The 27,482-nt window shown below is 42.4% G+C and overlaps 2 protein-coding genes across 2 annotated transcripts in view; one reads left to right on the top strand and one right to left on the bottom strand.

Annotated features, from left to right (window-relative positions):
* Positions 1 to 24,012, top strand: Snw1 (SNW domain containing 1). The gene is given in 14 exon segments (NM_001109279.2): positions 1 to 72; positions 3,221 to 3,374; positions 6,767 to 6,928; positions 10,587 to 10,682; positions 10,773 to 10,879; positions 11,887 to 11,991; positions 12,686 to 12,755; positions 13,225 to 13,290; positions 16,689 to 16,805; positions 17,917 to 18,058; positions 19,648 to 19,744; positions 21,147 to 21,264; positions 22,962 to 23,125; positions 23,211 to 24,012. Coding segments are annotated over 14 exon segments (1,611 nt in total). The 5' UTR covers positions 1 to 58; the 3' UTR covers positions 23,410 to 24,012.
* Positions 21,664 to 27,482, bottom strand: part of Slirp (SRA stem-loop interacting RNA binding protein) — a 9,027-nt gene continuing 3,208 nt past the window's right edge. Inside the window, 3 exon segments of the mRNA NM_001109507.2 lie at positions 21,664 to 24,125; positions 24,515 to 24,622; positions 26,502 to 26,560. Of these exon segments, the coding sequence (NP_001102977.1) occupies positions 24,054 to 24,125; positions 24,515 to 24,622; positions 26,502 to 26,560 (239 nt within the window). The 3' untranslated portion in view covers positions 21,664 to 24,053.

The following is a 27,482-nucleotide window of genomic DNA, read 5'->3' as shown; positions in this document are numbered from 1 at the left end:
TTCCCGGGCAAGAACAGCCCCGCGACGCTGTGGCCTGCGCAGGAAGAAGCGGAAGAAGATGGCGCTCACCAGGTGGGTTGTTGATTTGGGTCCTCGATACGGAAGGGTCTGGAGTACACATCTTTTCCCTTTTTCTCTCCGGACTGTTCAGGCTATAACCTGATCTGGGGCACAGAAGTAGCCTAGCCAAGGCCGTAGCTAGAACCTCTCGCGGGCTTCCTTGCTGAGTAGGCCGCACCGAAGCCGGGGTCTTTCCTTAGGGGCTTCCCGGGTTGAGTTCGCCCCCTCCCCGCACCTAGAACCGCGACGTGGCCTCGCTGCGGAGCTCACGTGTGCTTCGCGTAAGCGGCGCGGCAGATTAAGCGCCCTGTGGACTCCGGGCTGAGGTGTTTGCGATACGAAGCAACGGCTTATTTATTCCTGATGAGCAAAGCTCGCCAATTTATTGGAGGCTTTCCAGCCGCTTGTATGCCTTGGGCTTCTTATTTTCTCCAGTACACTTTTCTGAAACAAAGATTTTTGCCAAAGGCAGAGTTGGAAACGACCAAAAACCGACCAATTTTTTTTTAATTGACAGCAGTAGGGGCTGCTGTTTACTGAAATGCGCGCTCCTCCGCGCTGTAACTTTGGACCTTAGAATTTTTGTACATAGAACCACCTCCGACTTTTGCTGTTCCTGGTTGCCCTGGTTACCGTGTGTAAAGTATTCCCAGCTAAGATGCTAAGTGGGAGACCTCCGAAACGTTATGTAACTCATAACTGCTCCAAGTGGAAAAACTTTCCCTGTGAACTCAGCTAAAAAAAGTCTGATTTTAAAGAAGGTTTAAAAAAAAAAAAAAAAAAGAAGTCTTCATTTTAGGACATTGACTTAACGCCTATCAAACCCACTTCTAATATTTTTCCTGGCTCATAACAGTATGAATCCTAAAAGTATTTTGATTATGGGAATTAAGGTTCATTGTCCTGCTTTGCCCTATAGGTTGTATATATAGAATAAAATATATTTTTTTGATACCGGGAAGATGGACAAGTAGATACACAGGTGAAAATAGTTCAGGCAGGAGAAATCACTGAGGTTTAAGGCCAACCAGGTCCGTTAAGATAGTTTAAGGCCAGGATTTAACAAAAAAAAGCCACTGTCCTTGTTAGCTTTTAACTGCTTTACACCAGGTAAAACAATATCAGGCAAAAGAATTGCCTAGATCAAATCGGCCTATGGACATGTCTGTAGAGGATTGTTTTTCTTGCTAAGAGATGCAGGAAGCTCCAAGCCACTACGGGCGGCACCTTTCCCTAACCAGGTGGTCCTGAACGGTCTAAGAAAGCTAGATGAGCATAAGTCACTCTGCCAACAAGCAAGCATCTTATTTGGTGCCTTGCCTGCCTGCTTGCCTCCCTCCTTCCTTCTCTCCAGGAAAGCAAGTCACTCTTGCTTTTGATTGTGTGTGAGATTTCACTCACGGCCTTGATATCCCTCAGTGGGTTGTAACCTGGAATTGTAAGCCAAATGTACTAGCTGGTTTTGTGTGTCAACTAGACACAAGCTGGATTTATCCCCCAGATAGGAGCCTCCCTTGAGGAAATGCCTCCGTGAGATCCACATACCTGGTGGCCTGTGTTCTATTGATTGATTGTTTTGTTTCATTTTACTTTGCTTTTTAGGATCATGAACTGTCCCAGCAAATGAATCTAACCCAAAGAGGGGAGGAAGGTGTTGGGTACCAGTGTCTGTGCCTGTAGAGATCATCCATACCTTATGCTGTCACTAATAGGCTAAGCTCAGGAACCTCTCTTCTATAAAGGGTTTTTGTTTTGGGGGTTTTTGTTGTTGTTGTTGTTGGGTTTGATTTTGGTTTTTTGAGACAGTGTTTGTTTGTGTAGTCTTGACTGACCTGGAACTTGCTCTGTAGACCAGGTTGGCCTGGTCATACAGATCCACCTGCCTCTGTCTCCCAAGTTGAATTAAGGTCTCCACCATGCTCCAGCTTCTGTTGCCTTTATTAAAAGGAACTGGTCACCCAAAAATCCATCTCATCACACCTCTGTACTGATGAAACTGTACTCTGAAACTGATGAGAATATTTAATATTTAAAACAGTAGGACCCCAATATGTAGTCTGTGGAACCAAAGTCCTGGTGGCCAAGTCTCCAATTGTCATTGGAAGTAGAGGCACTCCAGTGGTATTGAGTCCTCAGTCTCTGGGGACTGAACTGAATTAGGAAGTGCCTAGCTGCAGTCTGCTGGAGTATCACTTGTTTGCTTGGTGTGTGGGAAACGTTTGAGGTCAGCCTGGGCTACACAGTGAGACCCTTAATAAGTAAGTTTAAGAACATTCCTGGTAAATCTTTAATATTTTTTGGCAAAGGTTTTGAGATGGCTTGTTTAAGTAAAGGCAGGAAGACTGCTGTGTTGCAAAACCATGACTGCAAAGGGCAGAGTGAAACTCTTGGAAATATTGGAGCAACTCCTGTTACCAGACAGGGTGCTGGGACAGTTAGGGACAAAAGAAGCACAAGATGCAGTTCCTACTCTCAGGTTGCTCAGTCTGGTAAATGATTAGTTAATCATAATGCAGAAAGATAGAGGGACTAGAGAGCTTTTTTTTTTCTTTTTTTTTTTCCGGAGCTGGGGACCGAACCCAGGGCCTTGAGATTGCTAGGCAAGTGCTCTACCACTGAGCTAAATACCCAACCCCGCTAGAGAGCTTTAATCCCAGAACTGGGGAAGCACCTGGATCTATACAATGAGGCCCTGTCTCCAGAGGGAAAAAAATGGAAGGAAAGACAGACACAAAACAATAGGAAAGCACAGTAGCATAGTGTTAAATTCCTCTATAATCTCAGAAGTCTAGAGGGTGAGTCTAGAGGGTAGCAAGTTGAAGAGCAGTTTGGACTACCTCATTAGACCTTGTTAAACAAAAATTAGGAAGGATTCTTAGGAAACCATGTGCTGGAGGTTGGCTTCTGTATAAAGTATAGGAAGACAGAAACCTGCAGCTTATCAGCTTTGTTTAAAAAAAAAAAAAAAAAAAAAAAAAAGCTCTGTTTTTAAGTCTAGACAAGCATTTGTCCTTGCCATAGTCAAGGGGTTTTTTACCCTTCCACCCATAAGGATGTAATGATTGAATGACTCTATAAATCATTGAAAAGTCTATATGCTAAGCAAAGGAATATCATAGCTGAATCGTGATAATTAAATTCCGACTTTGATTTCCTGTAGCTTTTTACCTGCGCCTACCCAGCTATCTCAGGACCAACTTGAAGCTGAAGAAAGGGCAAGATCTCAGAGATCACGACAGACCTCCCTGGTCTCCTCTCGAAGGGAGCCTCCCCCATACGGATACAGGAAAGGCTGGATTCCAAGACTCTTAGAGGTAACTGGGCTGAAGTGTACTATTGTACACTTGGAAGGTCAGTTTGAACCCTGGAGGGTGGTGGTTACAGCCATGCAGTGCTCCGTTGAGAAAGTGTGTTCTTCCTTGCAACGACTTTCTTCTTACTGTCATGGTCAGTGATCACTCTTCTCATTCTTGTTGTGCTGAACTACTCAACGTGTACAGGAGCCAGCTTACCTTTACAAGTGTAAGCCTTACAGCACATGAGCAATAATGGGAAAGGGCAATACAAATACACGAGCGGGCAGGTGGCCCGTTTGCTGCACAAACCTGACATTTTGAATTTGATTCCATAGTGAAAAGAGAATGTGTTCCCAAAACTTTTTTCTTACAAGCACTGTGGCGTGGGCATGTGCTTTTTCTCTCTCTACCTCCCCTCCCTCTCTTTCTCTGTCACACATACACTAGTAATAATAAAATAAAAATCTGAACTCTTTGTAAGGAGAAGAATCAGAGTGGGTTTGCATTTGAGTTGTGTTCATCCTATCCCACCGTCAGTGATGAAAATAATGCCATGTCACAACTCCGAAGAGATGCCTTCTCCAGGGAAGCCCCGGTAGTGTCTCTTGTCAGTGCTTTTTAAATCTCCAGTTTGCGAATGTTAGCACATACCTGTCATGATGTTACATACATACATTTTTAGGAAATGAAAGCTAAGCTTTGGTTGATTTGGTGGAGCAAAGATCTTTCTGTACCTCCGATTTGTCTCCAAAGAAGTAATTTCCTTAGCAACCCATATTTTCCTGATTACACAGAATCCTGTGAGCATTTCACATATTTGCCCATCTTCCTTACCTGGAGAGAAAAGTAAACATCTGAGACTTAACCTATCTGGGCTGAAGAGATGGCTCAGCAGCTAATAGACTTTTATATATTGTGTTTGTATTAAATGATCTTCCCTTTGCCTGGATATGGTGGTGCATTCCTATAGTCCAAGCACCCAGGAGGCAGAAGCAAGTAGATTGTGAGTTTAAGGTCAGCCAGGGTTATACAGGGAAACTGTCTTGAAAAATAAAGATCAGCATGAGAGATTAAAGAGATTAAGTTATTTTACATGTCTGGGTGTTTTGCCTGCATATACATCTGTGTACCACATTCATGCAGGGCCCTTGGAGATCAGAATCGGGCCTTGCAGTGGGTGTTAAAAGTGGGTCCTAGGAACCAATTTGAGTTCTCCACAAAGAGCAGCCAGTGCTCTTAAACACCGAGCCAACTCTCCAGTCATGTGTAGCGCTTTCTTACCTGGTTATGACGTCTGCCTCATACATAAGGTCTCTGCCTGTTTTCAGTCTGCCTCCAGGTGTGCTGCTAGTATCTTTGAATAGAAACATTGCTCAGCGTCTTGCCTAAAGCCTTCTGCACTGTCTCTTCCTCGTTCGCTGCCTCTGTCCACTCTGTCAGGTCAAGAAACTGAGCACCTAACAAGGCCCACCCTGCCTTGCTGTAACATAGCCTAGGGTTTTGTTGGGTTTTGTACTGTGAAACCTGTCTTGATGTTGTTAGGGATTTTGGTTTTATTCCGTCTGGAATTAGTGAGGTACATGGCAAGATAGGAAGGCATTCCAGCCTCCTAGATAAGCTATTCCTGTCTGCAGCCAAAAGGTAGTGATGGCAGGCATTATATAATTGTACTTAGTGTCCTTTCCAAGAGGTTATAGATGGGGCATGGGGGTTGGGGGGGTTCCCTGGATTAAAGAGTGGGGACCGCAGGCTTCATTTTTCATACAAAAGCTTTTGAGCTTTCTGACATCTGGTGGCTGTTAGCTTTTCTAGTCTTAATTGATTATCAAAGTTTTATATATGCTGGTGGATCAGGGCAGTTCATTTGGAAATCAAACTTGAGTGGCCAGCTAATCTGAAAATGCCAGAGTGCTTTGCGGGGAGTGGCTGTCCTCTGAAGAAGGCATTTTGTTGTAGTTTTCACAGTAAAAGCTGTGATTTTTCTGGCAGGGTTAACGACCACATAATGCTACAGCTACAGTTGTGAAGTGCTGATTACAGTCGAAGAGCTCAGTGACTCTGAGCATGTGTCAGATTGATGGTCTGAGTACAGGAAGGCACTTTTCTTAGGAAGGCTTTATTTCTGCCTAATTTACAAGAATATAGCTTTTTCACTTGATTCGTTCGTTTTCAAAAACCTCAACCGTATCCAGTAAATAAGCATATTGTGGCTAGAAATTCACATCCAAGATTTAACAAAATATTCTGTTTTAAAAACTTATAAAAACGAGTTTATTTTTCAGTAAATATCCTCTTGTTGATGAATTTCACTTTTTCTAACATTCTTGGTAATGGGAATTGAGTATAATAGATTATATAAATAATCTATTTAGGACCTAAAGTTGTTCAAACTTCAGAGTTTTGGGGGTTTTTTGTTTTGGTTTGGTTTTGTTTTGGTTTTTTAGTTTTAAATCAACAAAGTCTATGTAAATCAACAAAGACTGTGTTGATTTAAAACTATTAGGGAGCCAGACATGGTGGTGTATGCCTTCAGTCCCAGCACGCATGCACGCATGCATGCATGCACACACTCATACACACACACTCACTCTCTCTCTCTCTCTCTCTCTCTCTCTCCCTCTCTCTCTCTCTCTCTCTTTCCCTCTAGCTTACAAAAAAAGAAAAAGAAAATGCTTCCCTTATGTCTGGGTTTGGGTTTTGTTGCTGTGAAAAGACACTGGGATCAAGGCCACTCTTATAAAGGAAAACATTTAATTGGGGCTGGCTTATGGTTTCAGAGGTTCAGTCCATTATGGTGGGAAGTATGGCAGTGTCCAGGCAGACATGGTGCTGGAGAAAGACCTGGGAGTTCTACATCTTGTTCCAAAGGCAGCAGCAGGAGACTGCGTGCCACACTGGATATTGCCTGAACATGTAAGGGACAGCAAAGTCTGTCCTCACAGTGATGTACTTCAACAAGGCCACGTCTCCTAATCGTGTCATTCCCTGTGGGCCGAGCATTCACACACACTGTCTCTTCCACCACAGCTTGGATCTTTCTCCTTTGCTTTTGTGGTTTTTTTTTTTTTTTTTCGGAGCTGGGGACCGAACCCAGGGCCTTGCGCTTCCTAGGCAAGCGCTCTACCACTGAGCTAAATCCCCAAACCCTGCTTTTGTGTTTTATTTCTTTAAAGGCCCCACAGCTGCTCCCCTGGAAGTAAGACGGTGCCTCTTCCCAGGACCTGCGTGATCCGCATGGTGCTCCTTACACTCAGTCTGTTTTTATACCTTTTCTCACTAAACATAGCCTGTTCAAGATGGAGACTTGCTTTTGTTTACTGCTGTCACTCATAGCAAGCATAGATTTGCTAGCTTGAATGAATTGCTACTCTACTAAACAGTCTTTGTACTTCTTTTCTTGAAATACACAGGATTTTGGAGATGGAGGCGCTTTCCCAGAAATCCATGTGGCCCAGTATCCTCTGGATATGGGGCGAAAGAAAAAAATGTCGAATGCACTGGCCATTCAGGTGGATCCTGAAGGGAAAATTAAATATGATGCAATTGCTCGACAGGGACAGTCCAAAGACAAGGTAATCTCTCATTGGTTTTGTTTGGTTTTCTTATTGATAAATATTTGTGATGTGTGTTACATCTTGTGAAAATGATAAACCACTTGCCGTTGTGGATTATGTAAAAGTAACAGTGGAGTTGGGGCTGGAGACATGGTTCAGTGGTTACAAACACTTGTTCTTGCAAAGGATCTGAGTTCAATTCCCAGCACTCACACGTAACTCCAGTTCCAGGGGATCTGATGCCTTCTTCTGACCTCCAGTGGAACTAGGCATGCACATGATACACATACATATGTGCAGGCAAAACATTCATACACATACAATAAAATAAATAGACCTTTGAAACTGTACCTGCAGTTCTGCGAAGCTTGGTAATCAAAGCTTGGTGCTCACTGCTCTCCCCTTTAAAACAGAGTCTCAGCATATAGCCCAGGCTGGCCTTGAGCTCAGACACTCCTTCCTTTACCCTCCCCATGCTGTGCTGTAGACCACACCCAACAGTGACAACTTTTGTACTTAGGTTTTTGTTTTGTATTCCAAAAAGTTATATGGTATTTCAGAAGTGCTGCCAAACTCTAAAAGGCAGTAATTGGTAGACTCTTTAAAAAAAAATTAGTTTTGTTTTTGGTCTTGTTAGAGATGAAACCCAGGGCCTCAAGTATGCTAGGCAATTGTTCTGCACCTGAACTGTGCCCCTGGCCCCAAATCAGCTTTTACTTTTGTCTGTAGACAAAGTTCCCTCCATGTACTTGAGGAAAGCTTACACGGGTGCTTGCTTTCTTTACTTTTTCTGGGTGGTACTGGCGATCCAACCCAGGATTTTGTCTTATGCCAAGCCTAGGCTCCACCACTGAGCTACATCCCCAGTTCTTATTTGAATAGTTCATTTGGATGTAACACAGACTGCCCTTGTCACCCATCTTTAAAGAGTAATCCAAAGACACAACATAACACTTAGTCTCATCGCAGAAGGCTGTACTCAGCTGAGGAACTGTTTTGAAGGCCTAGCTGTGTTCTCTTTCCTCTCACCCTTGATAGGAGCAGAGAATTTCCTTAGGTTCAGCGATGCTAAGATACGTCAGGTTTTCAGTAGCTCTTTCCTTCTAGACTTTAATTTGACTCTCTAAAGCAGCAGCTGTCACCCTGTGGGTCAAATCCCTTTGGGGTTACATAGTAGACATCCTACATATCAGATATTTACATTTTAATTATACTTATGAAGTAGCAACAAAGTGAGTGTATGGTTGGGGTTACCACAACATGAGGCACTGTATTTAAGAATCGAAGCATTAGGAAGGTTGAGAGCCACTGCCCTAGAGTCACAACCATGTCCAGTGTTAGTGGTAGGCATAAGAAGGGGGAAAAACACTTCATATTTGAGAAAAGTGTAAGGCCATCACTCTCTGTGCATTTAAAACTACAATGCGTAAGACACTCATAAGAGAAACCTGTGAGGAAGCTGTTCTTGGGATATTGTGATAGGACTGTGTGGGCTTCAGTGATATCTTAAGAGCGTGGCGTGCGTAGTTATCCTTCTGCAACTATTTTGTGGAAAAACGTTCTGTGAATGCCAGAAGAATGTCTTTAATTCCTCCTCCTAAACTCCAACTGCCCTTGAGAAAAATCCCATGTTGTTTACTTGTTTTCATAATGCAGACGACATGGTGGTTATGTCGAGAGGCTCACCTTTCAGTCAGTCCTATTGTCAGCCCAGCAGTTGGATGACTTGCTGCTTTCTCTTTATGGTTTAAAGATGTCTTATTTTTATGTATATGGATATCTTAACTTATGTACCACATGTTTGCCTGATGCCTGAAGAGGCCAGAAGAGAGTGCATCCATGCCTGGGCCTGCTTTTCTCTTGAGTAACTCGTTTGTTCCTACCTTCAGGGTATAGTATACGGTAGGCTTCAGATGGCTCCTGCCAGCCATGTTGTTACTGAGCTATGCTGAGTTTCATCAGCACTTTAGCTTTTGAGGCTGTAGGATGTGAGACTTTATAGTTAATTATCACAGAGGAATCCTGCGCTTCAGATGTCCTTCACTCTGCCTTGGGAGATGCTAGAACCTCACTGATGCTCAGATAAAGGGTTATTAACTTTGGAATACCCAAATAAGAAACAGCAAATGGATCTTATGCACTGTATTAATATTAGTGTTGGATATATCGAACATACATGACAGGAAGGAAACCATTTACTTAGAAGCTCCCTGTAATGTCTACCGTGTAAAAGGGGTTAACTCTTGGTAATATCAGTGCTCTCTTCTACAGTGTTGAGAATTTTCAGTTTGTGATGGTGTAGATTTTTCCACCCTAAAAAGAAGTAAGGCTTTTGAGGTGGGTTACTGCTATGTGGTCCTCATGTGCGACTGATCCTTACTCTTCTCATCATTGTGTGCTTCTGGGTTCCTTATAAAATGAACACTTATAAAAGATGACACTGTTGATGGCTCGTGTGTCAGTAGTTAAACCTGGGCTAAATCCTCTTTTCCAGTCCTTTATATTCTTCAAAACAGTAAGCTAGACATTTCAGTTTATAGCTCTGAGAAATTAATACCTTGTGTAGAATGTTCTGAGCCAGGCACTCGTGGTACATCATCTCTGGTCCTATCTTATTAGAGAATGAGTTAGGAACTTTCTGGTCCTGATAGAATTCATAAAGTAGTCCTAAAGTTGAGTATAAAACAAGTTATGTACTGGGATAATTCATTTTTGTTGTCAGTTTGCTATAACCTCGGAATCACTTGGGAAGGGAGTTTCAGTTGAGGAATTGTCTAAGTGGGGTTGGCCACAAGTTTGTGGGGGACTATCTGGATAATTGATAGAAGTCGGCCCACTGTAGGCACCACCATTCCCTAGACAGAGAAGTTCCTGTACTGTGTAAGAAAAGAAAGCTAAATGGGAGCAAACACTAGAGGATCATTCATGTCTCTGCTCCTGACTGGGTCTAATGTGACTAGCAGGGTGAGTTCCTGCCTTGATTTCTCTCAGTAATAGACTGTGACCTGGAATTGGAAGCAAAATAAAACCTTTCCTCCCTGAGTCTTTCTGGTCAGTATATCTCTTACAAAGATAGAAATAAAATTAGAATACACATATAAATATATTTGTTTTTCTCTTACTCCTGCAGAAGAAAATATTCTGGGTTTTTTGTTTTGTTTTGTTTTACCTTTTTGTTCTTGTTTCCTTTCCTAGTTTGTGAATAGAATTGATCCAGAAAGCAGAAACATAAACAGGATGAGGCCAGTGGCCTTTTTCTAGTTCAGTGAATTCGGAAATTATTTAGTAACCTGACTTAAATTCTGATGAGGTTTTAATCCAAACAGTGGTGCCATAGGCAATTTATATCATCATTAATTTTAAGTCCTAGTGAGCCTCAAATAGAGATCACTGATGCATAAGATATTGTTGGCAGAATGTATTTGGATACAGACTTGAGTAGAAGATCTCAGATAATTTAAATGCATGGGGTCAAGGGAAAGCGATTAGTTAGGAGCCAGAGCAGCAATGTGTGTATGTATGTTAAGCAATTTTTGTTTTAAAATCTGAACGACAAAACTAGGTATCCTAGATGTTTAAATATGCTACAAGGACGTGTTAGCATCTAGAGTGACTAAATGAGGCTTCTTTTTCCATTCTCTATATCCCTAAGCCTGCTTGTGTTTGAATACTCTAGGTCATTTACAGCAAATACACGGACCTGGTTCCAAAGGAGGTTATGAATGCAGATGACCCAGACCTGCAGAGGCCCGATGAGGAAGCAATTAAAGAGGTAACCAGGAGTTGATACATGTGATTATTTTAGATGACTTTATGTCCTTAGTAATTTCCAAACCACTCAACATGATGCTTCTCATTTCAGATAACAGAAAAGACAAGAGTTGCCTTGGAGAAGTCTGTGTCTCAGAAGGTTGCTGCGGCCATGCCAGTTCGTGCAGCTGACAAGCTGGCTCCTGCTCAGTATATCCGGTATGGAAGAGCTATTGCATGTCAGACTCAGTAGGTGGGGCTTGGACAACTCTCACCAGCCTACAAAGCCAGTGACAAGCACATTGTCTTAGATAATGACTTTTGAAGCCTATTAGCTCTTACTTGCAGAAGTTCTTAAAAATACCCATATTAAAATAATAACTGTTTTAAGCTGGGTGGGGTTGCACATGCAAAGTCATGTGAATCTCTGAGTTGTAGGACCACCAGGGTCACTTAGTGTGAGACCCTGTCTCACGAAAAGAGATACTAACTGTTGTGACCTTCGGATGGTTGTTTACAGTTTGGGGGGTTTTGATTTTCAGGGGGTTTTTTTGAGTTTTTTATTTGGATTTTTAGAGAATAAACTATTACCTGTGGTATATGACCCAAACTACAATTGTTTGTCATTTTTAATTATATTTAGTAAGCATTTATAATGTTACTAAATGTTGAGGGCCTTCAGTGAACTGTGTGAGGAATGATAGGAACTAGATTTTAAAGGAAAACTTGGATTTAGTATGGTTTCGCCTGCACGCCCTGTGCTCTACAAAGCCAAAAAGACGGAGTCAGATCTTCTGGAATTGAAGTTGCAGGCAGTGTGATCTGACCTCGGTGTTGAGTTTTGAACCTGGGTCCTCTGGAAGAGCAGTCAGTGCCGTTAAGTGCAGAGCCATCTTTCTAGCCCTGACAATTTTTTCCCCATAATGTAGATATAAAGTGGGTGCTAGTTTTAGACACACGAGACTGAGGGGGTTTACTCCAGATGGGCTATGGAGAGGAAAAGAAGGGAAGTCACAAGCACTTGAGTGCACATCTTGTTTGTGGGTCAGTCTCCGTTGTTTTTCTGGTCTGTTTATGACTGCCCTCCCTAAATGTATGGTGATTTTATATCCGAACTTTCTGCAAAAAGTTGAAAGTCAGGTCTCTTTAGACTGTAGTAAAAGACAAAATACCTACCAAAAAAATCTTGAATTAATTTACCTTTAATTTTCATCTACTTTCTTTAGTTACACACCATCTCAGCAAGGAGTAGCATTCAATTCTGGAGCTAAACAGAGGGTTATTCGGATGGTAGAAATGCAGAAAGATCCAATGGAGCCTCCAAGATTTAAGTAAGTATTTGGCTTCACAAGGGTGAACTGCTGCTGAGTCAAACAAAAGTGCTACACATGGTCATCAACAGGCAAAGAGATAAGAGAACATTGATTCATCAATATCTGCAATGTTATTGGGCCAATTAAAGTCCAGATGAGTCTGAAAATAATTACGCTACATAAGAGGCCAGACAGAAACACATAATACAGTGTATGGTTCTGCTATATGTAAAACTCAAGATGGTGGCATCAGCTAGAAGGCTCAGAGGTGAAAGACACTTTCTGCCAAGTCCTCTGACCAGAGGTCAGGTTCTTGCACTCGCATGGCGGAGTTGTTCTCTGACCGGCATCCTTCCAGGGCACATGCATACCCACCTCACACACAGGAAATGAATTAATAGTGAAGAATTCTAGAAAATTCAAATTTACACTTAGTTACAGAGGGTCAATGAGTGGTGCCCATGGAGAGATGGGTGGGGATGGGAGGAAAGGGGAGGAGAAGATGGGTCGTGAACAAGCTGAGGTGATGAGGATGCTCACTATCTAAACTGTTATCCAGGTGACTAGATTGTCTGCTTCATGTTTAATTAATTGTGTGTCAGTTACATCATCATGCTGTGTTAATGCTGTGAAGTAAGTGATGACAATGGCCACATTTACTAACTGACAAAACCAAGCTTGGTGCTCTGTTTCACTCTGATTTATTCTTCAGGATTAATAAGAAAATTCCCCGGGGACCACCATCTCCTCCTGCACCTGTAATGCACTCTCCTAGTCGGAAGGTAATCCTGCTAGTATTTCAAGTATTTCTCACTGGTGCCTTTTACAGTCCCTCTGCCTTAGGCACATGTCACCACGGTTGCACTTGGGTTTAGTGTACGTTACGAGTCAGATATGGACCCAGTTACGACCACAGTACAGTGTACTTACAAGAATGAGTGTCTCTAAAGTCAGGGGAGTGGACAGGTCCTGTTTGACTCACACAGTGTGCGTCTTCATCAGAAAGCTGCCACATTGCCCCACTCCTCCAACCATGTTTAAGTATAGAAGAATAATGTCCAGCATCTGTGATAATCTGAACTCTTCTCCATTCTTCACGTTAGCTCGCCTGTAGCTACAGTCCATACTAGGAACAGATTTTGCTGCAGCTGTTTGTCCTGTGTCGGTGCATGTAGAGCTGTCCTTGGGAAGGGTTGTATTTGGGTTTTGAGTTAGACTGTAATAAAAACATCTCTTCTCCTCTGTTTTCAGATGACTGTAAAGGAGCAGCAGGAGTGGAAGATCCCTCCTTGTATTTCCAACTGGAAGAACGCTAAGGTGATTACTTTGGAACACTGTCTCTCAGGACTGTCCCTGGGAATTGCTCAGGAAGTAGTTGCAGCCTGGGGACATTTCTTTTTTTTCTTTTCTTTTTTTTTTTTTTTTTTTATTAACTTGAGTATTTCTTATTTACATTTCGAATGTTATTCCCTTTCCCGGTTTCCGGGCCAACATCCCCCCTAATCCCTCCCCTTCTTTATGGGTGTTCCCCTCCCCATCCTCCCCCCATTGCCGCCCTCCCCCCAACAATCACGTTCACTGGGGGTTTAGTCTTAGCAGGACCAAGGGCTTCCCCTTCCACTGGTGATCTTACTAGGATATTCATTGCTACCTATGAGGTCAGAGTCCAGGGTCAGTCCATGTATAGTCTTTAGGTAGTGGCTTAGTACCTGGAAACTCTAGTTGCTTGGCATTGTTGTTCATAAGGGGTCTCGAGCCCCTTCAAGCTCTTCCAGTTCTTTCTCTGATTCCTTCAACGGGGGTCCTATTCTCAGTTCAATGGTTTGCTGCTGGCATTCGCCTCTGTATTTGCTGTATTCTGGCTGTCTCTCTCTCAGGAGCGATCTACATCCGGCTCCTGTTGACCTGCACTTCTTTGCTTCATCCATCTTGTCTAATTGGGTGGCTGTATATGTATGGGCCACATGTGGGACAGACTCTGAATGGGTGTTCCTTCTGTGTCTGTTTTAATCTTTGCCTCTCTATTCCCTGCCAAGGGTATTCTTGTTCCCCTTTTAAAGAAGGAGTGAAGCATTTTGATCATCCGTCTTGAGTTTCATGTGTTCTATGCATCTAGGGTAATTAAAGCATTTGGGCTAATAGCCACTTATCAATGAGTGCATACCATGTGTGTTTTTCTGTGATTGGGTTACCTCACTCAGGATGATATTTTCCAGTTCCAACCATTTGTCTATGAATTTCATAAAGGCATTGTTTTTGATAGCTGAGTAATATTCCATTGTGTAGATGTACCACATTTTCTGTATCCATTCCTCTGTTGAAGGGCATCTGGGTTCTTTCCAGCTTCTGGCTATTATAAATAAGGCTGCGATGAACATAGTGGAGCACGTGTCTTTTTTATATGTTGGGGAATCTTGTGGGTATACGCCCAAGAGAGGTATAGCTGGATCCTCAGGTAGTTCAATGTCCAATTTTCTGAGGAACCTCCAGACTGATTTCCAGAATGGTTGTACCAGTCTGCAATCCCACCAACAATGGAGGAGTGTTCCTCTTTCTCCACATCCTCGCCAGCATTTGTTGTCACCTGAGTTTTTGATCTTAGCCATTCTCGCTGGTGTGAGGTGAAATCTCAGGGTTGTTTTGATTTGCATTTCCCTTATGACTAAAGATGATGAACATTTCTTTAGGTGTTTCTCAGCCATTTGGCATTCCTCAGCTGTGAATTCTTTGTTTAGTTCTGAACCCCATTTTTTAATAGGGTTATTTGTCTCCCTGCAGTCTAACTTCTTGAGTTCTTTGTATATTTTGGATATAAGTCCTCTATCTGTTGTAGGATTGGTAAAGATCTTTTCCCAATCTGTTGGTTGCCGTTTTATCCTAACCACAGTGTCCTTTGCCTTACAGAAGCTTTGCAGTTTTATGAGATCCCATTTGTCGATTCTTGATCTTAGAGCATAAGCCATTGGTGTTTTGTTCAGGAAATTTTTTCCAGTGCCTGGGGACATTTCTTGAAGCCTTAGCTCCTCAGTTAGCTTACCATTCACAATAAAAAATTACAACTCCCGAGAGCAGAGCTTAGTGGACGAGCACACATTTAGCATCTGAACCTGATGTACCCCAAAGACGAGAGACAGCTTCATAGGGCACTTTAAAATACACTAGATGTGTTGCTATACCAGTCCCTTGAATACCATGTAAATCTCTCTGGTATATCATAGCTATCAGAAGCACATAGATGAGAGATAGAGAGAGGGAGGAGGAGAGAGGGAGAGAGAGGGAGAGGGAGAGAGAGAATGAATATGAATATGAATGAGAGAGAATACCCTATTGGTTGAAGATCTAATTCTTCATGAAGGTCAAACTTCTAGGTTAGAGTTATTTCCAGAAAAAATATCTCATTGTTCACATGAGAAAGGACAGCATGAGTTTTCAGGGGTAGGGAGGTGGTTAGGGGGGGTTCACTCCTTTGTTTCTTTCTAGCTATTCTGCTGTGTAGCATTGCTGTTCATGGTATTGTCAGGAGTGGTGTTCATGCTTGTGACTCCTGCACACATGAAGCGAAGCAGGAGGATAACAAGTTGAAGGCTACTCTGGACTACATAGCAAGATCTTGTCTGAAAAAATAAGCCCTAAAAATAAAACCTTCTGTTGCAGGGCCTGGTGGCACACTTGAGGTGCAGGCAAGCCAATATCTATAGGTTTGTGGCCAGTCTGGTCTAAGAGTGAGTTTTAGGACAGCCAGAATTGTATAGAGAGACCCAAATACATAGACTCAAAAAACAAACAAACAAAAAATCTTATGTACCTCAGCTGCCAGAGCTTCCAGAGTTAGTGAGGGTCTATAAATTATGGGATACATTTCCAAGTTCCAGTTTCTTATAGGATTGGAGTCTACTGCATGAGTCATATTGATGGGTGAAGGCGGAAACTTTAGACCAAGAATTAAATATGAAATTACATAGTCGTGCTCCACTGGAAAGGCTCTGAACCATCTTATGTGGGTTGATTCATATCTATGCAACACTGTGGTCTGTTGAGATGACACTGAAGCACTGTGGGTCTTCATTTATCTATGGATCTTTTTCATATGGTTCTTTATATTTTTGCTTTGGGGCCAAGGTCTCAGTCTGTAGCCTGGAACTTGCTGTGTGGGCCAGACTGGTCCTGAACTTGTAATCTCAACTGTGGTTGCAGACACGTAGCAGCACGCCCAGCCAGCACTGCTTCACGTTAGGAGACAATGGATTTAAGGGTAGCATTTGATAGATGAGTTAGAAATCGGGAAACATAAAGCCAGGCCTGAAAGATATGATTACAACAGATGTTCAGCATACTCCCTGGGTACAAGCAGTTTGTCTGCATTCTTAGGACCTAATTTTACTGTAGTCTGACTATTGGACGGCAGGCTTAAACACTTGGGCTCTTGCATCATCATGTTAGTGATCCAGTCTTAGTTCTTCCATTTACTGACTGAATTTGCCACCATCCCTTGGCGCTCTACCCCACCTTCCTGTGAGAGGGAGGTGTGTGGCAGCCTCATGCAGTTAACTAGGGTGACTAGAGCATGAACCCTCCATCGAAAGCCTTTACTGTTGTGTAAAGGAAGTGAGTGTAAGAGATAGAAATGCGAGTGTTCTCAGAACGGGCATGCGCTAGTAATGTTCTGTGATAACTGCAGCCCCACTGTGCTGACCTGCCTTCGGCTTTCATTTCAGGGGTATACGATTCCACTAGATAAACGGCTGGCTGCTGATGGAAGAGGACTTCAGACTGTCCACATCAATGAAAATTTTGCCAAACTGGCTGAAGCCCTATACATTGCAGATCGGAAGGTTGGTCTTTTACAGTTTGCTGAGTGTTTGTGCATCTGTGAGCCCACATCAGTTTACCTGAGATCTAGAGGGACACTGGCAAGTGTGTACACCAATGGCGGCAGGGGCTAGGTACAGCTCTGTCCGGAGACCTCTAGCAGCATTGGTCCTCCTGTGCCAGAGTATTGTTTCCCTAGGCTAACCTAATTCTTTGAGGATTGCTAGGTACTATTGTGTGTTGTACAGATTTCTTATATTTTAGATGTAGATGTTCCCTGAAGGACAGTTGTAGAGAAGGGTAGGTAAACATTTTGATTTAGGTTACTCACATAATGGCATTGATGGTACGGGCTGTTGACCTTACAGATAGAGTGCTGCTTTGGCATGCACACACACATACAAATAAATAAGTGGAGGTTTTGGATATGTTTTGTTTGTTTGTTTTTAAGTCTTCAGATGTAGGCAAAGATTTTTGTCTCAAGGGAGAGTCATACGTAAATCTTGGTGGATTTGGTTTTTGAGATAGGATCTGAGTTTCAAGCTCAGGCTATGCTGGAACTCACTGCAAGCAATCCTTCTGCCTCAGCCTCCTGATTTCTAGATTGCACGTATGCACTACCATGTTCAGCTACATTTATTTACCTATTTACTTACATTTGAGGGTGGATCTCACTATGGTTCAGTCCGGCTTCCTTTCTTTAGTTTTGAGACAGGATCCACTGGCTGTCTGGGAACAAACGAAGACTCAGCTGCCTCTGCCTTCCAAGTGCGGGCATTAATGTCGTGCCCCACCATGCCCAGTGCATCCCAGTCTGGTTCTGAACTGGTGGACTCCGATGATCTTCTTTGTGCTAGGTGCTCACCTTAGTGCTCAACCAATACTTCATTTTTGGATTGTTCGCTAAAAAGCATTAATGATGTACTTGACTTATAAAAGTCAACCAGGTTCCCTGTGTTTGCACCATCTAAACATTCCCAAGAGACAAGCCCAGACTTCCAAAGTCATATACTCTTGTTAGACCTTGAAGTCTGTGCAGTTGCTTTTCCAGGCAGGCTGCAGTAAGGAGTTGGAGAGAGCTGTAAATGTGTGTCCCACTGTGAGTTCCACTTAACATCTCACTTTACTAAACAGGCTCGAGAAGCGGTGGAAATGCGAGCCCAAGTGGAGAGAAAGATGGCTCAGAAAGAAAAGGAGAAGCATGAAGAGAAACTCAGAGAAATGGCCCAGAAAGCCAGAGAAAGGAGAGCTGGGATCAAAACCCATGTGGAAAAAGGTATGACATTCTCATTGGAATTTACTTACTGACAATGTATATCTCATTTTAGAAAGTCCATGCACTGAGCATGTATGAGGGAGGGTATTTTACAGCATACAAAAGTAGTTTATATGTACAAGAAAAATTGAGTTATTTCAGAAATAATGTAGAAGTAAGCTACCAAAAAGCAAAGAAGTACATATCTTTAAAAAAAAAAAAAAAAAGCCTTTAATATGGGAGAAAGTCACTTGGCAGTATACTTCTGTTCCCAGCACTGAGGAGGCTGAGGCAGGAGAATGAAAAGTTTGAGGACAGCCAGGGCTACATAGTAAGATCCTGTCTCTAAAACAACATAAGCAAATGAAGTCAATTGTATAGAATATAATACAATGGATAAAGAAAAATAAAACACGGGATATAAACTGCCAGAAGGAAAGGCTTGTCAGAAGAGGCCTTACTTGTTAATGCTAATATTAGTACAAAAACTTGTAAGTAAACCATGTGGCTATCTGGGAGAACATTCTGGATGGAATGAATGATAGGTGACTACAAGAGCCCTTGTGCTTACCCCAGTATAGCTGAGTCCATAGGAGATGTGTCAGAGTAGTTAGGGATCTGACCCAAAGCATCAGGTCAGCCCCGTGACAGCACTGCCCGTGCTGCACCAGTGAGCTCACCCTGCCAGACAGGATTGTGCTGGGCAGGGTCCAGCAGTGTATAACACCGCTAATTCCCACATTCCACACCAGTGGGTTTTGTGGCACTATTAAAGCTGGCCAGCAGTCACCTTAGTTTTTGAAACACAGCCTCTGCTTGGAGCTCACGAATTTAGCTAGGCTGGCTGTTCAGCAAGCTCCAACTAAAGCCTGTACATGGTTCTGTTTTCTTTCCATTTGTTAAAAGTTCTATGTGCTGTGTGTGTGGCGGGGGGGGGGGGGGGGGGGGGAGGTGCTGATGTGGATGTGTGTGTGCCTCCTGTAGACACACTGAGTGTCCGTGCTCAATCACTCTTTGTAGTTTGAAGAAAGGATGTCAGAGAGTCGGAAGCTCACCACACTCACTACAATGTCTAGCCGTCTACCGGGCTGCTAGAGGTCCACACTCAGGTCCTCATGCTTGAACAGCAGACATTTTACCAGCTAAGCCATTTCCCCAGCCCTTTCTTTGCATTTTATCTGGACAATTTTCAAAGATAAGGAGGAAGAGCTGAAAGGAATGCTTGATGAAAAGAACAACCTCTCTTCACCTAGACTCTGGTTAATTTTTAAAGACAACTAGTGTGACTGGATTTTCACAGCGTGCTTCCCTCTCTAGCAGTCCAGCTTTCTACTTCTGTGCATTTCAGTAACTTTGATATAGGAGTCTACAGTCCACAAACTTGGATTTAAATTGACTGCAAGGAATGTTGGAGGGCTGAATGTGACCACAAAGAACAGATGGTGCACACTTATAATCCCAGCAGCAAGGAGAGCCAGTTTGAGGCTAGCCTAGGCCATGTCTCAAGAAAATAGAAAAATACAGCATTTTCTAAGGTTGAAGAGCCAGCCCCTTGTGCAAACTATGAGTAGTTAATATAGTGACAAGCTAATTTTCAACTGTGTCCACAGAGGATGGAGAGGCCCGAGAAAGAGATGAAATCCGTCATGACAGGCGAAAAGAGAGGCAGCATGACCGGAACCTTTCCAGAGCAGCTCCTGATAAGAGGTGGGTTGCTACCTACAAGAGTGTGAGTCAGGAAGAAGGGCATTTCTTTAGCTTGGTAATAAATTAAGAACTAACTTTGCCACACTCGAGCTGTTTGTTTTAACAGAATTGAAGCTCCCTAGAAGGTTCCCTGTTTTGTCCTTCACCTCATGGAACTAGTATTAGTTTTGAGAAAGTCTGTCATAGGAAAGGGACTCCAGATCATGTCAGTGCAGAAGGGAAGGATCAGTTCTGTGGGCTTTTTGACTCCCAAGTGGTGGAATAAGCGGCTTGCATGCGTGTGTGTAGATGGGAAGCCAGGCACCATAGCCTTAGCGACCTCCTTTCTAGATCATGTACTGTGCCTGCTGCAGGGAGGAGGGTCAGTGTTGAAGGAAAAGTCTGGACTCCTGTGAACATTCAGTTTAACATTCAGATCGGAGCCTCGTAGATGGGAAAATGAAGTGGTGTAAACAAGCCCGGTACGTTCGTAGGAACATAAAGTAGGCCAAGTTTGTGAATGAAGTTTGTCATTCACAAGGGCCTGAGGACTGAGGTTGCCTCAAAGTCCAGAAAATGCTGTGCTGCAAAGGTGGAATTCAGGGTTTGAGCTAGATGCAAATAAGAAACACTTTCTTCCCGTATGAGTAATTGTCCACGCTCTGATGATGCTAGAAGCTGGTCCAACCCAGCTTCAAGTTTAAATCTTAACCTGACTCTACCAACGTGGTTCCTTCTTTAATTGGCATATTTCTCCTCTGCAAAACTGAACCCATGGAAAAGAGAAATGAAATGTGGATGTGATCAGTGAATTGTGGACTTGCCACAGTGTACAGTGACAGTGGATCTGTACAGAAACTGGGCTTCTAAATCCAGTAAAGTGGCCGTGAAGTTGTAACTGGATGAAAATAAAATTGTCTACGGAAATATTTAAGACACGAGTATCTTGTCAATTGTGGACAGTCACCTTGGTTTTTATGGAGATACTGATTGCATTTATACCGAAACAGCGAAGGATTAGTGTAATGTCTGAAGTCAAGCAAAGGAATGTAATGTCACTGTCATGTTTTCTATGTTGTGTCATGGAATCCAGGTAGGATAAAAATTAGTCCATATTAGGTCAGAGCTGAGTGAAGCCTACTGAGAAGGATTAAAGGTGTGTGGTGTATCCATTTGTATCCAAGAACCAGTCTCCTGTGTGTCCTCTGAGCTAGTAGGACCCAACTGTAGACTCATACCCACCTTTTCTAAGCATGCATCTGAAGTACTCCCAGGGCTGCTAGCATGATTGTGCGTCATCAGACCATATGTGCTCGTGAGACACAAATACAACATTTCCTTTGTTTCTGAGAGTGACTGTGTTTATATTCCATATATTCCTCTTGTCTGTGAAAGTATACTAATAAATATGTATTTCAAATAGGTCCAAACTACAGAGAAATGAAAATCGAGATATCAGTGAAGTCATTGCTCTTGGTGTGCCCAATCCTCGAACTTCCAATGAAGTCCAGTATGACCAAAGGCTCTTCAACCAGTCCAAGGTATGAGGAACTTAGAAAACACCTTTATCTAGTGTGTTCTTCTTAGTTAGGGTTTCTATTGCTGTGACAAAACACTATAACTAAAAAGCAAGTTGGGAAGGAAAGGTTTGTTTTAAAGGCTTACACTTCCGTATTGCTGTGAATTGACGCTAGTAAGTGTAATGTTAGCTCTTCCTGGGAATAACTTGTGACTTAATGGTTTGAGAATTAGAGATAGCAGGAAGATCTTCCAAGCAACAATGCATTGTTTGATACTTTTTATATTTCTGGCATTGTTCCGAGTCTATTCATTTCAGTCCTTCAGAAAAAATGGAGGGGAGGGGGACAAACAACATATGAAGGCGGACAATTGGTTTTTGGGGGAAGGTTCGTTCTTTATTTTTCCTATTTTTCCATTTTCATTTGTATGCATGTTTGCATGTGTAGGCAGTATGTGTACATGCATATGTTTATGTTGGAAATTGATGTTGGGAATTGTCTTTATCACTCTGCCTTCCACATTATTCACTGAGGCAGATCTCTCAGTCCATCCCAGAACTCACTGATAGAATTACCCAGCCTGCTCTGAGATTTCCTGTCTGCATCTTCAGAGGATGGAGTTACGCAAGCTTCCACACCCACCTATCATTTACATGGGTCCTAGGAATCCAAGCCTGGGCCCTCATGTTTATGTAGAAACTGCTTTAACACTGAACTGTCTCTGCAGCACCCACCCTATTACCTCTCATGGATAATTAAGACAGGATCGAGTCATTGATGGAACTGAGATTCAACCTTGAATGCTTTGATGCCAAAGCTTCTTTCATAACTGCTGTGCAGCATCAGCCAGACTGAGCAGGAGTTGGGGTGGAGGCGCCACAGGAGTAAATCTTTCACAGCAGCCATCTCTTCTGACCTTGAGCTTAAACCTTTTAAAAGCTGAATTAAAGTTTTTAAGATTTTAAGATTTTCATTGAGGACCTTATGATCTTGTGCTTTAATTAATACTGACATTCTCAGGCAGTTGAGGTAACTTTTCTCAGCATCATTGTCCAGTACCCACAATACAATCCTTCAATTTTAATGACATTTTTAGTTGATTTTCTTTTTCTTTTTTTCCTGAGGACTTCATACAATTGAATTTTACCATATTCACTCTCCTCCACCTGCTCCCAGATCCACCCCTCCTTCTCTACACAGCCAACTTTCTGTCTTGTTTTTCTTGGATTGGGGTTTTTATTTGTTCTTCAGTTTTGGGTTTTGAAGATGGGTTCTAGGTGTATCCTTGCTGTCCTGAATTCACTTTGTAAACCAGATCTGCCTGCCTCTGCTTGTGAGTGTTGGGATTAAAGCTATGCGTCACCACGCCTAGCCATTGTCTTTTATTTTTGGTTAGTCAGAACTTTGCTGTCGTGTGAGACCGGGAATGTTATATAGCTCTGGCTGTCTTAGAACGTGATATTCAGACTGGCAGAGACTCACCTGCTTGCCTCATTAGTGCTGGGATTAACCTAATCTAATGAATACTCTGATTTAATTTTAGTTTCTAAGTAAGAACTCAAATGTGTATAAACAACTGTATACTTACTATTTTACATAAATATTGTAGTTGTGATTTCTTAATTAGCTGTAAACGTGTGTCTATTAATTCCTAAGCATTTAGATTCAGCTTTGGATAAGTATACATTTTTATTTGGTGTCATTCATTTTTTCCACAGGGTATGGACAGTGGATTTGCAGGTGGAGAAGATGAAATTTACAATGTTTATGATCAAGCCTGGAGAGGTGGCAAAGATATGGCTCAGAGTATCTATAGGCCGAGTAAAAATCTGGACAAGGACATGTATGGCGATGACCTCGAAACCAGGATAAAGACCAACAGGTACCAAATGCAGACAGTTGCTGTTCATTCCTGTTTACACCAGCAAAACAGAAATAGTTCATAACTTCTTCTCTTTTCCCCCTAGATTTGTTCCTGATAAAGAGTTTTCAGGTTCAGATGGTAGAAAGAGAGGCCGAGAAGGACCAGTTCAGTTTGAGGAAGATCCTTTTGGTTTGGACAAATTTTTGGAAGAAGCAAAACAGCATGGTGGGTCTAAAAGACCTTCAGATAGCAGTCGCCCCAAGGAACATGAACATGAAGGCAAGAAGCGAAGGAAGGAGTAGATGGGCCTCTTGAAATTAAATCTGACGTATACAGCAGAGGACTGCCTGGTCTGGCCAGAGTGAGAGAAAATGGACCTAACCCTCAAGAGACTTGAGACCACAAAGAATGGGGAAGCCTGGGGGGTGGGGGGTGGGGTGGGGCATCCTCTTGGAGACAGGGGAAGAGGAATTTTTGGAGAGATGATGGGGAGGGGGATAACAACTGGACTGTATTTAAAAAAAAAAATTAAAAAAAAAAAAAACCAAATCTGGGTGATAGATCCCAACACTCCTTCCATCCAGGAGATAGAGGCAATGCATATTCTATTTCGCAGTAGTTTTTATAAAGAATGGTCTGTGTTTGTGCCTCTCCAATCTTGCAGCACTTATAAAAAATACTGCCCCTGACAAAATTGAGGCTACTTCCTTGCTAATCCAGGGGTAAAATTTTCTGTAAGAACTTTATGAATTACCCCAAATGGTTAGTAGGTGGATGCTCATACACTCGAACTATGCTGGCAGATGCATTTGCCCTGTTGGACTCTTCTACTGTGCAGTGGGGAAACCAAGTTCTTGCTTAGTGCAAACTAGTTTCAAAAAAAAAAAAAAACACATTTAGAAAAAGTCTAAGTTCTGTTTATTTAGTGGACAGGACACTGATCATGTCAGAAATCTTTCTCTTCATCAGATGTTTGAGCCCCGTGCAAAACCTTTGGTTTTTGAGGTTGAACATGGATCTGTGGGAGGGAAAGCACTGTCAGAAAAGGTATTTTTTTAAAAAACATTAATAGAATTTACCTATTTTTAAGATTAGAGACTCACACCCAGTGACTCCAATGTCTGTTGTCTTCCCTCTAGTCAATGAAACTGAAGTCAGCAGGAATGTGGCCCCTTTGCCTACACCACTGTTTCCACTGTTCTGGGTCACATACCTGCTGATAGGTCAGCAGTAGGTTTTCCACGTGGGGACGTAACTCAGAAGAGCATGTACTTAGCATATATGTGCATTCCGCACTCAATCCCTAGCACCAGAACTCAAAGGGGTCTTCATGGGTTTCCCTTTTCTGACCTTATAGGGACAACTCTTAAAAGGGACGTGGAGCACACATCAGAAAGAAATACATACTTCTACTCCATCAATAATATGATGTTCTTCTTGTAGTGCATTCTGAAGTTCTTCCTGTGAAGAAAACTGAACCCAACCCATGCCTCTGTGAAAGCCAGTCTCTTTGTCCTAAAAATTAAAATAGAAAAGGATTAACTATGAACATTACATTCCCATGAGCTCCATTCACATGAAACTACCAACTTTTTCATTTGCCAAAATCAGATCTCAGTACGTGTCAGTAGCCCTTACTACATACCCTCCTGGTTACCCAATGCTAAATCTTAGCAATACTATACTGGAAATTGAGGAACTGCTAACAGCTTTCTGCAAGTACACTTGATACAGTCAAACGTCCAAGACACAAACCAGTGACCTGTTTACTCAAAGGAAACTCACTTAAGTACCCATGTTTCATTTTTTTCTGGTTTCTAATGAAGTAATTGTTAGAAAAGCTCCCAAAGGTGGGTGCATCTGTCATTCCTGAGATAATGAACTCATCACCACAGCATCGCATGCTTTGATGTTCATGCTTTTATGTGCCTTGCAAATGTATGTCATATAGGTCACCATGGAGACCAGAAGAGGGTGTTAGATCCTGTGGCATTAGATTACTTAGAAGTATTTATAGGCTGGAGAGATGGCTCAGCAGTTAAGAGCACTGACTGCTCTTCCAGAGGTCCTGAGTTCAATTCCCAGCAACCACATGGTGGCTCACAGCCATCTGAAATGGGATCTGGTGCCCTCTTCTGGAGTGTCTGAAGATAGTAACAGTGTGCTCATATACATTAAATAAATAAATCTAAAAAAAAAAGTATGAGCCATCCCATGTGGGTATTGGGGATCAAACTCAGTTCCTCTGGAAGAGCAACAAGTGTTCTTCTCCACTCCCTTTTTAACAAGTGTATTCACCCAGCACCCTCACTGAAGAACAAAAGTAAAAGTACAACCTTTACCAACATGGTTCCAAGAATAGGTTAAACATTTTGCTACCTCCCTTGTGGAAGAGGCAGAGTGTTTATCATTTGGCCTAGTATGAGGCACTGAAGAGTCTCTAGTGTGCTTGGAGGCACTCTGTCTCATCCCTCCAACCCTCTAGTAGAAGACGGATGTTCATTTAGTGAGGATATGTATTTAGCCTTTATTAGTATTCCATACAAAATTATACTGTTGCAAAAAACAGTTGGGCATCACTCTGATACTTCAAAGGTAATTTTCTTAACAGGATGTAGGGAAAGCTGGTGATGCAGACAAGGATTCAGTCCCATCCGTCTCATGCTCACCTGGGACCATTTTCACAAGTCACAAGTCAAGGCATTAAAAGTTTGTGTTAAAACTGAGATGATAGTTGGGTATAATGACACACATCTGTAATCCTAGCATTTGGGAAGCAGGCAAGATTCACACTGATTTAAGATCATCCCTGCTAAGCAAGTAGGAGGCAAACCCAGGCTACATGACTTCCTGTCTGTGCTAGAAGATTCCTTGTACTGGCTGGGTCTCATGATGTCATATGGTAGTACGCACTCTGCTATGGGATAAAGGGAATGATGGTCTAACCCAGCTGTGAACTCTGAACTATAACACAACCCAAACTATAATACTAATGGGATAGATGGGATGGATCAAAGGAGGAAGGGGAGGAGAGAAATTATGTAATGCTATAGTTTTTTGTTTGCCTTTTATTTTCAAGACAAGGTTTCTCTGTAGCCCTGGCTCCTGTAGACTAGGCTAGCTTCAAACTCAGATCTACCTGCCTCTGCTGCCGCTGTCACTGCCGCCACCACCACCACTGGATAGAACAAATGTTAATGAAAATGAATATATATCTGGCATTAATATATGCTTTAATCAGTATCATCCAATCAAATTAAAAGGTCATTTTTCCCTTCTGACGATCTCAGTCTGAGGATCAAACACAGGTGCTCATACATACTAGGCAAGTGCTCTACCACAGAGAGATGTCCCCACTCCACCCACAGCTTTTTATTATTGTTTTAATACTCACAAAAGGTACAGTGCACCTTCTTACATGGCCAAACTGAGCAAAATGTTCTCTTAGCTCACCTGTAAGAAAGAGTACGTATTAAAATAAGTTCCTATATCTTGCATTCTGTATTAAAGATTGTAAGTAAAATAAAAAAGAAAATTCCTGAACTTCTCATGAACAAGAACTACTTTGCATTTCCTGAATCTGAAGACTCCAAAACCGACTGCATGAGTGACTGATGCTGTAAAGGTGGGATGGGAACATGGACAGATACACTGTTGAACTGGCTGTAGTCTCCATACCCCACTGATACTCTCACCACACCGGTGTGTGAGTGCAATCCCTGTAAGCAGAAGGCACAAATTGTGACAGCCCAGTGTCCTGCCAGATGCATTAGAGATTTCCAAACAAGATCTCAACTCACTGGTCTTGGATGAGTCCAACCACTGCTGCCTGCTTTTCCTATGGGTGGCCTAGTTACCGTGTAGCACAGCAAACTCAATTCTGTCCTACCCTGTGGATCCCATCTTTGTGTGTGGGCGCTCTTCCGTATGCCAGTGTTCTCATTTCCTCTAACCTACATTACAAGACTTTTCTCCAGGCTAAGCTAATGTATCTACTATTGTTGAGTTCTAAATAGAATACAATACTCTTCCTGTGACATCTCAAAAGGTTTCCTGTACCTGTTCTCAAAGCTAAAGCTACATGGACCCTTCCTCTCTACAGTTGTGCTGCTTTGCAAGTTTACATTTTAATATTACTAATGTGGCAGTTTGAATGAAAATATCCTTACAGGCTCGTGTATTTGAATACTTGGGCTACAGTCAATGGAAGCATTTGGGAAAGGCTAGGAGGTTTGGCCATGCAGAAAGACGTATGTCACTGGGGATTGGTACTAAGGTTTCAACAGCCCACACAATTCCCAGTTGTTCTGTCTCTTGATGGTTGTCTCAGGATATGAGCTCTCAGTTACTACTATTCCAGTGTTAGGCCTACCTG

Source organism: Rattus norvegicus, chromosome 6 (assembly GCF_021556685.1).
Source record: "Rattus norvegicus strain SHRSP/BbbUtx chromosome 6, alternate assembly SHRSP_T2T, whole genome shotgun sequence".
Lineage (NCBI taxonomy): Eukaryota > Metazoa > Chordata > Mammalia > Rodentia > Muridae > Rattus > Rattus norvegicus.
The sequence above is the reverse complement of the archived record's forward strand: the minus strand, read 5'-3'. Positions and strand labels throughout refer to the sequence as shown.